The following is a 17,226-nucleotide window of genomic DNA, read 5'->3' as shown; positions in this document are numbered from 1 at the left end:
ACAGAAAAACCAATTTAAAAATGAGCGATAGATTCAAGTAGACATTTCTCCAAAGATATATAAATGGCTAACAAGCACATAAGGTACTCGGCATCATTCATCATTAGGGAAATGCAAATCAAAACCATAATGAGATACCACTTCACACCCACTAGAATGGTTACAATGGGAAAATGAAAAGCATGATTACAATACAAAAACAGACAATAACAAGTGTTGGTGAGGATGTGGAGAGATTGAAACTCTTACACACTGCTGGTGGGAATGGAAAATGATGCAGATGCTACAGAAAATAGTTCAGCAGTTCCCCAAAAAGTTAAATATAGAATTGACCAATTGCACTTCAAGGTATATAACCAAGATAATTGAAAACATGTCCACACAAAATTGTTTGCAAATATTCATAGCGGCATTATTTATAATAGCCAAGAGATGGAAACAACCCATATGTCCATCAATGGTTGAGTAGATAAAATGTGGTATATCCATAGTGGAATATTATTCAGATTTAAAAAGAAACAAAGTGCTGAAACATGCTCTAACATGGATGAACCTTGAAAACATGCTAAGTGAAAGAAGCCAGACAGATGAATCCATTTAGAGTTGGGGTAAGGGGTGCCGGACCACCCCATCCCTGTGCAGTTGAAAATCAGTGTATAACTTTTGATTCCCCAAAAACTTAAGTACGAATGGCCTACTGTTGACCTGTAACAAAACCATAGATTAACACCTATTTTATATGCTATATGTATTTGTATATATACTGTATCCTTACAATAAAGCATGCCAGAGAAAAAATGTTATTAAAATCATAAAGGAGAGAAAATACACATACAGTATTTATAGAAAAAAATTTGTGTATAAGTGGACCCATGTTCAAAAGTCAGCTGTATATGAAATTCCAAAATCAGCAGATCCATAGAGACAAAGTAGATTAGTGATTGCCAGGGGCAGGAAAAATGGAAAGTGACTTATATTAATGGATATAGGATTTCTTTTGGGGATGATGAAAATGTTCTGGAATTGATGGTAATGCTTGTATAGCTTTATGAACATACTAAAACCCACTGAATTAAAGGGTGAATTTTATGGGATATGAATTATATTCCAAGTTAAAAATATCTGAAATTAACTAGAGCATGTATTAATATGCTCTTCATTTTGATGATTTAAGCAATCTATAGTAATTCTGGAAGTCTTTAAACTTTAAATAGATTTTTAAAAATTTTCCTTTTTCAAATGAAGTTACAGTTATTGATATAAGAGGGGGATATTTCTTTTCTAACTTGTTTTATTTACTTAGGCCATTTAAAAGCCTCTGTGTAAATACATGTTTAATAAATGTAGTACCTTTTTGTAAGACTGAAATAAAAATGTAGTATGTATGTAAGATACAGGAAGATGGAACCTGCCAGGCTGTGGTTTTCCTATCTTGCTCTATAGAAAGGCTGTGCATGGGTACTGAAGCATTGTAGTGTTGTTGTTCCAGGAGAACCCATTCCCCCTCGGACCTTGACTGAAGCTGGCACAATGGCACTTTGCTACAGTGCTGCCTGGGATGCCCGAATTATCACTAGTGCCTGGTGGGTGTACCATCATCAGGTAATAAGGGCGGTGGTCCTTCTTCTTAATTAATCAAGAGCTACTGTGTACCAAATTGTGAGGGTATAGAATAGAAGTGAACAAGGCTAAGTTCCTACCTTGATGAAGCTGACATTTTGGAGGTGAAGGAAAAATACATACATAATGTCAGGTAGCAATTGCTATAAAGATTTTTTTAAAGTAGAGTAAGAGAATGATAGGGGCCACCATTTTGAATAAAGTGTCGGGGGAGGCCTTTCTGTGAAGGTAAGATTTGAGCAGACGAGACCTAAATGAAGAGAGAATGATCTCTTCATTTGTGCGATTATACGGGATAACGAGTGCCCCAATTATGACTGGCATACTGACCTAAAAGGTCTTTCTCCTATTCGTCTCTGGAATTTCCTGAATTCTCATTGGCCCTTCTAGAAAAGTAGGTATATCCAGTGGTTTTGTGTTCAGTTGGTGTTAGTAATTGCCCTCCTTTGTGGTTGATGTTATTTTATTTGATGATGTTTTATTCCATATTTGACTTCACACTGCTATTGATACCACATTTTCAAGAATTATAATGAAATTTGACTCTGGGTGGTGAACACACAATGCAGTATATAGATGATGTATTAGAGAATTGTACACTTGAAGCCTACAAAATTTCATTAACCAATGTCACCCCAATAAACTTAATAAAGAAAAAAAAGAAATAGAGATGGTAGGGTGTGCACACAGTAGAAATGAGGAGTTATGTTGCAGATAAGTTTAACTCTGTAAGAAAATATTTGTGAGCAATTTAACTTAAACTGTTAAAAGGAAAAACCTGCCCAAAGTTGCAAAGGGCATAAACGTAGCTGTATGAGATTGTTATATTTTTCTATGAAGTACGTATACCCATCTATGTGTACAAGAGAGGAATATAAATTAAAACATTTAAACTAAAAATGAATTATAATAAATGATATACTTTTACAAGGCCTTAAAGCTATACAGCAAGGTAAAAAGAATTCAGTACCATTATCCTTCTTTAGATTTAGTTTCATTTTATGTTTATATGTATTATTTTCTCCTATGCTGTAATACTGTGTTTTTAGGAAATTAATATTACTTCTAAGATTAGATTTTTTACCTCAGTCTTGTTATAAAAGTGGCTTTAATTCTTTTACAAATATGTTTTGGGGGTTTCACAGATGTATAAAATTTTTTTAAAGTGTAGAAGTACCTTGCTAACTTCCTATTTTGACAAATTAGAATATATTTTTAAAAATCTGCTATCCTCTTTATTTCCTAAAATGAAAGATTATTTTATTATTTTAAAAAAAGCTATCTCAGAAAAGTTTTATTTAATAAATATACTTTTAGTAAGTATAGTTTTATAAGCTTATTAAACTATTTTATTTTTCTCATATCTCACACTAGAGGAAACATGTGTATCAGTCCTGGCCCTAGTCCAAGGCATTTGAAAATTATCGATGTAGTGTATCTATCCTCCATTACTTCTTTTCTTTATAACTGCCAAAAGTGTATCTGTCAGTGAAGAAAGATATCTACCCCTTCAACGTTGAGAATTTTTGCTAAATTAATAAGCTTTTCAGGGCATAGTGCTATTTACTTGAATATGACTTTACTTTCTCTAGTGAAAATAAATATACATATGTGTGTGTATATATATATGTATGTATATATATATGTATATATATATATTTCTTAAGCCAAGAGTATAATATATTATTGTGTCCCTCAGGTGTCTAAAACAGCACCAACTGGAGAATATTTGACAACAGGAAGCTTCATGATAAGAGGTAATGAATGACTTGTCAGTGGATTATGGAGACGGGTTTGAGGACCATCTATTAATATTCTCAGAACAGACACTAATTATGTTGATTCATATATAAAGTCTGTTAGGAAATAAGGAAAATTTTGCCTTATTTGTCATGACAAATTTAGCATTTGTCATGTCATCTCCACATGTATTTTTATTGATGAGAATGTACTTTTACATAGTTTAAAGGTATAAGGGTAAGAAAGTATAGCACAACCTTTTTTGTAAAAATGGATTATTAAGGGTCTGACTAACCCAAAGGATGAGAGCAAGCAATCATATTTTTTCTTTCTTCATTCCTGTTTCTTACATAATGCCGAATTCTGTAAATAGGAAATGTTCCTTCATGACAAAAACAACAAAACAAATGTGACCATTGATGTCAGATATCTTGTAAGAATAAGACGAAGAAAACAGATTTTTAAAACATCTATGTACATTATCTTTTTAGGAAAAAAGAATTTCCTCCCTCCCTCATATCTAATGATGGGGTTTAGCTTCCTGTTTAAGGTACTCTTCATCTTCTTCGTTTGTTTTTGTGTGTGTGTGTGTGTGTGTGTGTGTGTGTGTGTGTGTGTGTGTGTTTCTGACTTTCATTAGTCTGACCTGAAGTTCCCTCAATGAAAAAGAACTATTTCCACAGGTAGATGAGTCTTGTGTTTGGAGACATCGGGGTGAACGAAAAGTCAGAGTGCAGGATGAAGACATGGAGACGCTGGCAAGTTGCACAAGTGAACTCATATCAGAAGAAATGGAACAACTAGGTAGTGTATGGGTTTTAATAAAGTAACTTATAATGTTTTCTGTTGTCTAATTCTGCTTCTGAATTCTTACCTAGAAGATCACGTCTCTTTTGGGATAATTGAAATTTCCGAAAAAAACCTTGATATAAGTTTTACTGAAGTTTGTTTTGGGAAATGTTAAATATACTTATAACTCTAGTGAATTATAAAAATAACTGGACCCACATCTAATATAGTTGAGTATATGGTTATGTAGTAAAACTTCAGTATTTAATGGGTAATAATACAATTGTGTTTAACAGCTAGACTCAGGTATATATGAATGAGCATTTACTTTGGGTTGAGGAATTAGAAGCGATACAAAGATGAATTTCTAACAAGTACAATTTCCTTTATGAGAATTTAGCTCGATTTAATAATATGTTTGCTTCCAATAGAGAGCAACTATGGTTACTGAAATAAATTTACCTACCCACCTGAAGGAACTAGGGAAAATATGCCGTGTCAATTATTCTTGCTGCTAGAGTCATTCTTTTTTAGCAGTATTAGTGCATTGTTTCATTTACAACTACTATTGTACTATAGGATTTCTACTTTTTTGAATTTTCACCATGTTCCCGATAGTGTTTAAAGTGCTTTATTTACATGATTTTTTATTGAATTCTCACAACCATCCTTATCAGATGACTGGTGGCAAAATCATTTTATAGGTGAGGCAACTAGACCATATTATAACTACTAGGCAGTGTTCCTTTTGCAAAAGTGTGAACGCCTCCTGCTGTGTGACAATTATATAACATGTATTGTCTCATTTCAATTCTCATGTGCAAATTAGAATAAAAGCAGCAGAATTTATAGAACTACTTCAATTGTCCTCCTTTTTTGGAAATACCTAACAATAACAAGTTCTAGTTTTTATTGTAGAAATGGTTGTGATATCCAAGAAATGCACTGTAGATTATAGTAAAGGATTTTGGAGGTCATTTATTCCAACCAATTCATGGCACAGAATATCCTTTGTCTAAGTCAGAGTACCCTTGGGGCGTGATCAGGCATTCTTCTGGTGGTTTTTGGAGACGCGGAGTCAATGAGATATTTTCACGGAGATCACCTAGCTTTCTTGTGGTGGTAGCACCCTGACTTTCCTCACTGTAATGCTACAGACGGGGGTGACACTAGCAGTGAAGAGGAGAAAGAGGAATTACCCGAAACTCCTGTGGAAGTGGAACTCGTGACTCAGGTTGACCAGGAGGGTGTTACTCTTCAGAGTGGTGGAGATGAGCTGAGTGAAGCAGTCATTCAGGAGGAAAGCTCTGAAGATGAGGGAGAATCTGAAGAAGTAGTGAAAGATCGGGAACCTGTTGGCGAAATAAAGGATGACGGGGAAGAGACATTAAATTACCCTGATACTACCATTGATTTGTCCCACCTTCAGTCCCAAAGGTAATTTAAAAACCATAATTTTAAGCTTTATTTTGTAAGCTGGGAATGATGAAGAGTTAATCCTTACAAAGGTAATACCAAGATTGACCTTAGTACTTTTACCCTTCATTGTCCTGAGTCTTCCTATCTTTTCACCATTTGATTTTGGGGTAGATCTCTCTAAAGAAATGCCCAGGACCCAGAGTAGAAAGATACAGTAAATAGAAAAGTGGTCAACCTAGGTCAAAACAGAAACGAGTAAATGGTTATAAATGCTAATAATATAAAAAGGCAATTCCACCCCAAAAATAAGGTGTTTCAGTCTTTGATGTCTTATTGATCACCAAGTAAACAATACCGTAGTTATAAAAATAATATCATTGGAGTAGTTAAGAATGGCTTAGGAGTCAGACAGACCAAAATTGAGTCTTAGGGTGTCTCCTTGGGCAAGTTACTTTATGTCTGAGCTTCAGTTTCCTTCTTGGTGAAAGTGAAGATTACAAGCATGTAAAGCATCAAGCAGTGCCTGGCACATAGGAAGCATTTAAAATATGTCAGCTATTAAAGAATATATTTAAAAGTGTGAGGAAAGGAGCGATTTAATTATATTTTTCCTGATTTTACCAAATTTGAAAATGTGTCGGCTTGCCAGTAACGAAGAGTATGCTGTGGGACTGTTTGGGGACTTTGTACATGGATGCTTTCTACAGGCTGATGCGCTCCTCTGTTTCCATAGGCCCCTCCAGAAACTGGCTGCAAAAGAGGAATCTTCTAATATGGTAAGCTGTTTTCAAAGTTTTATGAAGAACGTCATGTTCTTCTCAATGAATAGAGTAATTTTCTAATATTTTAATTTTACTTTTGAAAAATTAATGTTAGTAATATTATTGTATTGGCTTGTTTTTGTTTTTGTTTTTTTGGTTTGTTTTAATTTGAATAGAGTGACAGTAAATTACAGAGCCGGAGACATTTGTCAGCCAAGGAAAGAAGGTAAACATATTTGTGTTATCTAACTGAAAAGCATGGAATTTTTTTTTTTTTTTGACAATTCAGTTATGATAGATCACTGGGCTTTTCTAAAGTCCTCCCTTATTAAAATTACCAAGATTTAGCAGAAATCTTGTTTAGTTTTTAATATTCAGCTCTGATAGGTTTTTGTGTTTTAGGGCCCTAATCTGTCACTATAATCAATGAGATAGGTCAAGTAACACGAGACAGATCTTTTATTACATAAATAGATACAGTAGTGTTTGCAGTGTATTAAATAGACTGGTTTGGGGACAACATTGACAGGAATAAATAAGAATACTTGAAATTAACTAGGAACGTTTTATGTGCAAGAGAGAAGACTTGTTTTTTTGGTTTTTGTTTTTAAATACAGCAGGACTTGGGAGGCACATAGAAAGGTAGAGTCAGAAGGAAAGGAACATCTGAGATACCTACTGTGGGTGAAAAAGACTTAAACTAGTAAAGCACTCAAGGAAGAGGCCCTAGATTGGATGGAAAATACACTTTTTTGTTTGAGAAAGATGATTATTAAACAATTAGAGAACTCTGAGTACCTGGCCCTGTGCTAGATACCACGTATACAGTGAGGTTCAATAGAAAGTTCGTGCCATCAAGAAGCTTTTGGGTCCTGGATTCAGGAACTAGCGATAAACCTATAAATACATATGACCCTTAAACTACGCAGGGTTTAGGGGTGCTAACCCCTATGCAGTTGAAAATAACGCATGTAACTATAATCTGGTCTCTGCATCCGTGGATTCCTCACTGAGGATCAGAAATACAACTGGCCCTGAACAACACCGGTTAAACTGTGCAGGTCCGCTTCTACGGGGCCTCCGAGTGCAAGCCTGTCATGTTCAGGGTCAACTTCAGTGTTACTTGGAGGTGATACAGTAGTTGAGGAGCAGGAAATTGCTGTGAGTTCAGGTGTCTTAGGAAATGCCATCAGAAGTATACTTTGAAAACGTAGTAGGACTTAGGTAAATGAAGATAATAAAGTCGAACACAGAGACTCCCAAGGAGAATTAGCGTGAACAAAGCAGGCCAGAATTGGGAAGCAGTATGCATTGTGCTTTGAGAAAATGATAAATAAACAGACTGAGGTGAAAGGAGCCGGAAGTTCATGTTTGTGAACTAATAGATAAGTTTGGCAAAGTCGAGAACTTAGAATGACAAGCTATAAGTATTTTGGATTTTATCCTGAAGGTGATGAGCCCTTTTGAAAGATTTTAAATAGGAATGTGACATAGGTAAATAATTAAGGAAGATTAATTTGGAAGTTCACGTAGGACAGATTATGGAGGAAACCACAGAGGAAGTGAGTGGGAAGTGATGGGGACCTGGCCTAGGGCAGCGGCATTTGAAATAGAAGAGATTGCACGTGAAACATGCCACAGTAATAGAATTTCCGTTTCCTCCTTAATCTGCCTATTTTTTTTATCCATTCATTTATTCAGCTAACCAGTCAACAAATGTTTTATTGAATACCTAAGCTCTGCCAAGGCCAGGGTGATACAAAGACTACAAATCCCAGTGCCTGGTCATCAGGGTTTTGAGGGACTGAATGTGGCTACTGCGTAAGGATAAGTCCAGGGTGACCATGTGTTGAGCCTGCGTGAGAGAAAGAATGATGAATCCATGAGAGAAAAATGTTCAGCTTTTTCCTGTGTCACGATTTGCACTTCTTTGTATACTGTAGCCTAGTGATTATCAAGTTAAGCAAAAGCCACTGCCTTTTATATATTGTACACGTCCACTTCCCCATGTAATTTTGTAGGGCACTAAGAATTTCAAATTGTAAGAATTAGATGTTTCCATTTCATTTATATTTAGGGAAATGAAGAAGAAAAAGCTTCCAAGTGACTCAGGGGATTTAGAAGTGATAGAGGGAAAGGACAAAGAAAAAGAAAATGTTCTACACATTGAAACTCATCAGAACATAAGCAAGAATGCCCAGGCTGTGCAGCCCATAAAGCGAGGACAAAAGGTAAGAAAACTTACGGGTGAAAAAAATAACATACATAGTCACAGGATGTAAAGTCCCGCATATGGTCAGTGGTGTTGCAGTAGCTATGTACAATGTCAGAGGGGCAGTAGATTTGGGGAGGGGAGGCGATCTGGCGAAGGGTGTAAATGTCAAATCATTATCTTGTTTTGTACACCTGAAACTAATACTAAAAATAAAAAACTTTGGGGTGAATTGTTCAAGTTAGTACTCTATGCTTCACAAATGAAGCTGTGAGGTTCCTCTTAATATTTTAAAATTTAAGTGAAACAGATGATGTAGGCAAAAAAAAAATAATCCTATGTGACACCCCTTGACTGAAAATTAGTTGAAAAGATAGTGTTGACGGAACATAGAGATCACTGTTCTGTGTTCCTTAAGATCGTCTTGACAAAAGGTCTCATTTTATGTAGAAGAGGAATGGGAGGTTGTGATTTGCCAGAGACACTCGACTAGTAAAGTGGCCGTGCTGGTCTTTATTGGTAATTTAGCGTCGTAGTTTCTTTTTCAGTTAAATGCGAGTTTTGGTTAGAGTTCTTGTATATTTTATTAAAGGTGGGTGATTGAAGGAAGAAGTAGTGGATATAGAACATACTTTTTAAAATGCTGTAGCAGTATGAAAAAGAAGGGATTGTGAGCTAATCTGTCAGTGTACCGTTTTAAAAAATTCCTTTGAAATCTTAATCAAGATCATCTTTCATGATCTTTCCTCCATCCATAGTGATCAGAATTTCCTGTGTTTTTTCCCAGTGGATCTTAAATAAATGAAGGATTGTACTATACATATGAACGGGAAAAATATATCAGTTCTCCCAGTATAATTATGTAAATTCAACATGACTTTAATCAGAATTGAGATTTTAATTAACTTGATAAAGTAATTCTAAAGTTCATTTGAAAGAGTAAATACTAGAGAATAGCTAAGGAAATCTTGAAAAAGAAGATTGAGACGGGATTTCTCTACTAGGTAGTAAAACCTTTAATGTTAGAATTATTAAAACAGTGTGGCACTGGCGGGGGCCCAGGTGGCTCAGTTGGTTAGAGAGCGAGCTCTCAACAATAAGGTTGCTGGTTCAACTCCCACAACTGAAGATTGAAAACGGCGACTGGACTTGGAGCTGAGCTGTGCCCTCCACAACTAGATTGAAGGACAATGACTTGGAGCTGATGTGCCCTGGAGAAACACACTGTTCCCCAATATTCCCCACTAAAAAAAAAAAATTAAAAAAACGTGTGGTATTAGCATAAGGACAGGCAGATAGAAAAGTGAAACAATAAAATCTAGATACAGGACCACTAATTGTGTATTTAAAAACTTGGTATATGACAAAATAATATTACAGATTGTTAGGAAAGGTATGAAATATTAAAAATCAGTGGCTAGTCATGTTACAAAGATATAATAATATGCAAGTAAATCCGGTGAAGAAGAGAACCATCAATAAAATTGAAAGATAAATGGCAAATCTGAAAAAAAGTTGATAAAAGAAATGCTTACATAAACAAGGGGAATTTTTTCACTTGTCAAATTAACAGATAATGTGTGTTCAGTGTCATTCAGTAAATGTTTGAGTACACACCATGGGAATTCCCAGCAAGAGTCCTAACAGTGCATTTACTCTGACTCAGCAATTCCACTTTTAGGAATTTATCCTAAAATAAATCAGTGTATGCACTAAGGATATTCATCAGGTTGATATTTATAATAGCAAGAAAACTGAAAATAATCTTTAACATCCAATGATATAAAAGAACAATAAATAATATGGTGCATTTATATAATGAAATACTCTACTTTTCATTAAAACTTTTATTAAAGTACATTAAATTTTTATTTTGTGGAGAACTGTCATCTATACCTCATTGAGTCTTCCTATTCCTGAATGTGAACTATAATTATGTAAGAATACTTTATATTCTTCGGTATAAATGTATCTTCCCCTAGAGTCTTGCCCTAGAGTCTTACCCATCTTAGCTTTGCTACATATAATTTTTCTTACTTTTTGTAAATGGTATATTTGGAAAACTTGCACTTCATAGTGATTAGTTGCTGGTATGTGGGAAGACAATTTTCATATTCTAGTGATTAGGCAATCTTACTGAATTTTTATTTTCATCTGTAGGCAGTCATATTGTCTGCAAATAATGGCTTTTCTTTTCTAATCCTAATATCCGTTATTACATTTTTTGCACTGGCTAAAACCTCAGTAGTGCTGTGTAGAAGTAATAGTGTTCATCGTTAATGACATTAAGGGGACTGTATCTGAGATTTTTATCATTGTGGGATGTTCCCTGAGGGTTGTTAGTAGATATCCTTTATGAACTTATTTTTAATAGTGATGAGTTAAGTTTTTTTGAATGCTCTTTTTGCATCTGTTATTTTTCTCCCCTAATTAGTTAATGTGGTAAATTGCGAAAAATCTGTTAAATTGGCCTCTGTTAAGTGAGAAGCTGTCTGATTTTGGTATCTAGGTTATACCAGTTTCATAAAGTAAGTTTGGGACTTTTTCTGCTCTCCAGACCTTTGTACGAAATGGAAGTTATTTGTTTCTTGAGATTCGATAGCATTCGCTTATAAAACTGGGCCTGATGTTTAGGGTTTTGATGGTAGGTTTTTAAGTGCTAATTAAATTTCTTTAGTGATTATAGGTCCATTCAGGTTTCCTGTTTTTTCAACTTGGTTTTCCTCAGTTATATTTTCCAAGAAACTCTGTTCTTATCAGGTTTTCCATTTGGTTCAATTTATTGGTTATATTGTTCATTGTATTCTCAAGATTTTTTTTGAGGCATAATGTATACTCGTATATAGTGAAACCACAAATCTTAAGTGTTTAGCTCAATGAATTTTTATACATGCACGTATCTGTGGAAGCACCATCCAGATCAAGACACTAGAATGTTTCCAGTCCTCCAGAAGACTCTCTTGCTTACCCCTTTCTAAATTGTATCACTCACCAAAAAAATTATTCTTACTTTAATCACTGTAGATTATTTTGCCTGCTTTTCAGCTTTATATAAAAGCAATCATATGATGCATACCTTTTTGTCTGGCATGTTTCACTCAACATTCTGTGTTGTATGTAACAGTTAATTTGCATAGCATTCCATTGTATGAGTCTGCCCCAGTTTATGTCTACAGTATTGTTGATAGACATTCTTATGTGTCTTTTAGATCCACAAGCATGCATTTCGGTGTGTATAGCTAGGAGTGGAATTGCTGGGTTGTAGTGTGCAGGTTGTGGTTGGCTTTTGTAGATGTTACTGGTTTTCCATAGTACTTGTACGTTTCCCAACAAGCAGTGTATCCGAGTTCCTGTTGTTCCGTATCCTCACTAGCATTTGATATTGTTAGGTTTTTGGTTGGTGGTTTGTGGTTTCTTTATTTTTGGTCATTTAAGTGTGTATATACTGAAATCTTACTTTGACTTTAATTTGCATGTCCATGTTGACGACATTTGAGCACTTTTTCGTGTTTAAGACCTTTAAATGTACTCTTTGAAGTGCCCATTTTAAAAACTAGGCCGTCCAGCTTTCTCATTGGTGTATATGTGTTCTTTGAAATCCTGGATACAAGTCTTTTCTTGGATACATGTATTACAAAAACTTTTCACATTTTGAGGCTTGATTTTTTTTTTCACTTTTATAATAGTGTTTTTTGATGAACAGCATTTAATTTTGATGAAGTCTGACTTGTCCATCTTTTATACTTTTCTGTGTGTGGTGTATGCCCTGTTCAAAGAAATCTTTAAATTTTTAGAAATTTATTTGGGCCCCAGCTATGATAATCAAGACAAAAGTCTTCGGAGGTGAGGCCTGGGTATCTGTAGTTCTAAAAACTGCTGGGGTAATTTGGATGTGTAGTCTGAGTAAAAATCCCTATTTTGATTAAGTTCAGTCTTAAGAGTTTCTATTGTCAGTACCCAACCTTGCTCTGCTGCCTTATTTCCTGTTCTTCCTCTATTACATGTATATCCTGACATCAACCAAATGCAATGACCTACGATTACTGCTTTGTCCCATCTTTACCTTATAATCTTGCTTTTCCTACTTTACCAAATACTGTAAGTTTCTTTCCTTTAAGACTTCAAATTTTTCCTTCAAATTTTGCTTTATTTTTTCCCGACAGTTCTTGCTCAAGCTGAAAGAAATGTCTCCTTTCTCAAAATTATCTTAAAAATAATTTGTTTGTACCTCTCCTGTAGTATTTAGAGTATGTTGTATTAATTTATCCTTACTCTTCTATATATGTATCGTCTTTTTCCATCAGATGGGCAATTCCTTGAGGGTGAGGCCTATGGTTTATCTCTGTGATGGAATCTTGATCAATAAGCATTTTTGACAGAACTAGAGAAGCACGTTTTCTTTGCAAACATTTGTTGTCCTTTCTTTACGGCCAAATTTTTCCAACTAAAGTCTTTTGATTTTGTAGAGTAAAATGAAAAAAATGAAGGAAAAATACAAGGACCAAGATGAAGAAGACCGTGAACTCATCATGAAATTGCTGGGGGTAAGTAACAACTCAACCCATTTTCTTCCTTTGCTTAACTTTCTAAGGGGCGTCCAGACCACTGCCTATCGTAAATGCTAGGCATTCAATATATTTTTGTTAAAATATTGACAACATTGACATTACTGGTGTTTTCCTCTGTGAATTAAAGTCTGCAGGTTCAAACAGAGAAGAAAAAGGGAAAAAGGGAAAGAAAGGAAAAATAAAGGATGAACCAGTGAAGAAACAGCCTCAGAAGCCTAGAGGTGGACGAAGTGTCTCGGACAGCATAAAAAAAGAAACCCCCTTCCTAGAGGTTATAACTCATGAGTTACAAGACTTTGCAGTAGATGATTTACATGATGACAAGGTAAAACTACCACACACCTGTGGGCTTTTGCTTAATTAGGGTGACCCATTACCCCAGGCTTCGCAGGACATGGGACTTAACAGTGTTCAAACCAGGATGAGTGGCAACCCTAGTCTTAGTAAGTGTATCTTAAAAAGTTTATCACAAGTCTTTATAAAATAATCACTTTCTGGCGAGGCTTTCTTTGAATCTGGCAGGAACTGACTTAGTTAAAATAAGACAAATAATTGGGATTGTCTTGAAGATGAGTGGAAAATAAATTTGCACTTCTGTAAGATTTATATAGGAACATATGCTGTATTGCCTTAATGTTGAAAGTGGTTACTCAGTTCAAGTGCCAAGTGCCCTGGTTGCAAAACCAATGAGAAGCTAACCATTTCCTAGTTAAGATGGTTGCTGAATTGTTCTGTCAGCTGAATACAGCAAGCCCAGCCTTAAGCATGTGTTTTTGCATGAACATATACATCTTGAAATTCTGAGCAAAGGATCAGTTCAGCCTATATTTTTATTTATGGCAGTTAAGTTTTGGTTTTTGTGTGCTCTGTTCAGTGCAGGTAATGTTTATGGTGACCTAAATTATTATTGTTTTCTTTTTTCTCTGCTGAACTGTGTTGTTGTTTAGTAATACTAAAACTAATTTTGGTCCTCAGATTTTTACACTGTTCTCATATTTGTAATTTATTCTGTAAACCCCAGACTCAATAAGTATTCGTTAAAAGTGATAAATTATGAGTGTTCTTTCACAGATAGGTTATCTCCTGGTAGGTGTAATGTAAGCAAACAAAATTAAGCTTATCTTAATATGTGAAAATTTATCCTAAAACTGTTGAACAGAGACTAAAACATAAAAGCTCTGTTCACCAAAATTCTCCCATTTTCTTTTTCCCTGTCAATTGCATCAAGCGTAGTGGTCATTTGTAATTGTCCTTATAACATTGACTGCTTTAGCATATACTCTATGTGGAAGTGTTTTTTTTTTTGAACTTCAGAGAACAATCTTTTTTCTGTTTGAATGGCATTGCTTTCTGAAATGTTAGACACACAATTAATTCACTCACTCTTTAGGACACTGAAGAATACAATCTTGGGGTCCGTATCCTGTGGGTTAGATGTGACGGTCTGGTTACATCACTGTTTCTTTCTCAGTTTTTAATGGTGTGGAATTTCAATGTAAGTTATAGCTGACTTTGTAAATTTTATGTTTGGAGCAGGAAGAGCAAGATCTGGATCAACAGAGAAATGAGGTATGATTTGGGGATGGGGTTCCCACTACCGTACTCTGGACTGCAGTTCAGTTCCCAGAACGTTTTACACACAACTCCTGACTCATTAAAACAAAGGGCTAAGACAAGTCTACAGGCTCTGGGAGTCATACATTCTGGGTTTGGATCCTAGCTTTGTTACGTATAACTGCAACCTTGGAAACATTATTCTTTGTGCCTCAGTTTCCTCATCTGAAGAATGGGGATAATAGTTGCCCCCAGTAAGAGACAGTTGTTTTGAGAACTAAGATAATATACATAAAGCATTTAGAAAAGTTCATGGCACATAGTAAACACACTACCTCAGCCCCAAGCATTTGGTCTCTAAAATTTACTCATGTTGTAAAATATATATGGTCAATTTCGTAGGCAGCCCACCAGGTGGGAACTCGAAGAAGCCCTAGGACTTCTCCTTAAGAATGGGCAAGAGAGGGCTGTCCTAGCCCAGGAGTTTCTCAGCTTCAGCACTGTGAATATGTGGGGCAGGATAAGTCTTGGTTGTGGGGCCCATTCTTGGCCTCTACCCACTAGATGCAGTTAGCACTCTATCCTGCCACCCATTCCTTTAACCCAGTTGTGACAACCAAAAATGTCTCCAGACATTGCCCAGTGGCTTTTGGGAGGCAGAGCTCCATGGTTGAGAACCACCAGTCTAGCCAAAGTATCAGCCCAATTTCCATGTGATGGATTTAAATCTATTTATGGTCATCCTTGTGCTTCATCTTTATCCATAGTAATTTTCTGCAACTTGAGTAATATCCAAGTTTTTTTCTCCCTTTCTCTTACATGTATTACAAGTGCCATTTTGAAAATCATTGTCCTCATTTTTCATTATGCTAGGCAAAAATTACAAGCACAACTATATATTTAAACACCATTGCTCTTAAACTCTTTGGAGCTATAAAGCAGAGCTTAATACTATATGTCTATCAGAAAAGGATAAAAATATGTTGACATATCCATTTGACAGTTTTTAGAGTTTTCTTTTTAGAACTGATGTGAATTACTTTAATAACTGTTTCTGTTTTCCCTCTTTAGGAAAACCTGTTCGACTCTTTGACAGGACAGCCACATCCTGAAGATGTACTACTGTTTGCCATTCCAATATGTGCCCCTTACACCACCATGGCAAACTATAAGTAAGTCATCACTAAGTTTACTCAAAACACCTGTCACAATAGTAAATTGTTTTGTAATCTCTATTTAGTAACACATGTAATTCTTTTTTAAAGATACAAAGTGAAACTTACTCCTGGAGCTCAGAAAAAGGGGAAAGGTATTTAAATTTTTTTTTAATTATGATTTTAAACATTTCTTGACTGAACAAAAGTAGATTGTTCTATTTTCTATTTATAGCTGCAAAAACAGCCTTGAATAGTTTCATGCATTCCAAAGAAGCAACTGCAAGAGAAAAAGACTTATTCCGCAGTGTTAAGGTAAATTATTCCTCCAGGACTTTCTGGAGATTGTTATTGCAACTAAAAATGTCAGCAGTATAATTTGCTATTTTTTGTTCTTGCTTTATTTAGTAGTTGCAAGCTGCAGCTGTTGTTTTGGTAGAAAAAGCTGTCTTCCTAGAAGCAGTATAAAATAAGTAAAATCACTTCAGGTGAAAATTTTGGAAATACCTTTGTTCTGACAGCAGAGAATACATAATCATAAAAAGAAATACGATTTAACCTTTTAAAATGTGAAACTATTTAGCAATTCTCTTTTTTTAGGACACGGATTTATCAAGAAACATTCCTGGCAAAGTGAAAGTGTCTGCACCCAATCTTCTGAATGTAAAAAGGAAATAGCTGAAATGAAATCCTAAAATATTCGATTTACACCCTTTTCGAAGTTCAGAAATGAAAATATCATGTAATAAGACTTCTGTGTTTGAAAATTAACTAAACATTGCCTTGCTATGTTCGCTAAAAGGACTTATTCTTGTTTTTCCAGTTTTATAGAGAGGAGACACAGTCTATGATAGGATTTCCTAAAATATTTGTGGATAGTTAAACACCAATTGTATACATCTGTAGTTATTCTACATTTTCTTGAAATTTGGGGAGTTAATATTAAGTATTCATTTCATGTTGTAAAGAAATTGAATAGAGTAACAGCTCCATTGCTTAGACTATTGACTTGGTAGTCTATTGTATATAAGGTCTAATATATCTATTACTCAGAGGCCAATCACAAGTTTTCTTTTTGTTTTTTTTTTCTGGTGGTGATTGAGATTGGGGGTAGTTAAACATTTAGGGTTAAGTCTTAAAAACCCTAAGTATTGAAGGAGTAAATTTCTTTCTGCCTTTACTCATACTTGTCAAAGGTATATTAGACCAAATTTAAAATACAAATAATTCCCATGACTCAGCTTAAGAAATGATACCTAGAAGAAGTGGTGTCAATCATTTCCATGCATTTATACACCGTCACTTTTCGTCTTAATTTCTTTTTTGTAATCTCATTCAGTTCTGTACCATTTTATTTTCCACCTCTAGTAATTATCAGTAGCATGTTATGGAGTATCTTAACCTGTAAC

The 17,226-nt window shown here is 35.0% G+C and overlaps 1 protein-coding gene across 1 annotated transcript in view; it reads left to right on the top strand.

The window, feature by feature from the left end:
- Positions 1 to 16,788, top strand: part of NEMF (nuclear export mediator factor) — a 50,069-nt gene extending 33,281 nt beyond the window's left edge. The window contains exons 19-33 of the mRNA XM_033107276.1: positions 1,490 to 1,602; positions 3,320 to 3,377; positions 3,852 to 3,910; positions 4,044 to 4,164; positions 5,307 to 5,586; positions 6,302 to 6,344; positions 6,506 to 6,555; positions 8,407 to 8,560; positions 13,008 to 13,085; positions 13,237 to 13,434; positions 14,646 to 14,678; positions 15,735 to 15,835; positions 15,929 to 15,972; positions 16,053 to 16,132; positions 16,418 to 16,788. Of these exons, the coding sequence (XP_032963167.1) occupies positions 1,490 to 1,602; positions 3,320 to 3,377; positions 3,852 to 3,910; positions 4,044 to 4,164; positions 5,307 to 5,586; positions 6,302 to 6,344; positions 6,506 to 6,555; positions 8,407 to 8,560; positions 13,008 to 13,085; positions 13,237 to 13,434; positions 14,646 to 14,678; positions 15,735 to 15,835; positions 15,929 to 15,972; positions 16,053 to 16,132; positions 16,418 to 16,495 (1,490 nt within the window). The 3' untranslated portion in view covers positions 16,496 to 16,788. The remainder of the gene's footprint in view (positions 1 to 1,489; positions 1,603 to 3,319; positions 3,378 to 3,851; positions 3,911 to 4,043; positions 4,165 to 5,306; positions 5,587 to 6,301; positions 6,345 to 6,505; positions 6,556 to 8,406; positions 8,561 to 13,007; positions 13,086 to 13,236; positions 13,435 to 14,645; positions 14,679 to 15,734; positions 15,836 to 15,928; positions 15,973 to 16,052; positions 16,133 to 16,417) is intronic.
- Positions 16,789 to 17,226: the final 438 nt, after the last annotated feature.

The sequence above is a fragment of the Rhinolophus ferrumequinum genome, chromosome 6, assembly GCF_004115265.2.
Source record: "Rhinolophus ferrumequinum isolate MPI-CBG mRhiFer1 chromosome 6, mRhiFer1_v1.p, whole genome shotgun sequence".
In the NCBI taxonomy this organism is placed as follows: Eukaryota; Metazoa; Chordata; class Mammalia; order Chiroptera; family Rhinolophidae; genus Rhinolophus; species Rhinolophus ferrumequinum.
The sequence above is the reverse complement of the archived record's forward strand: the minus strand, read 5'-3'. Positions and strand labels throughout refer to the sequence as shown.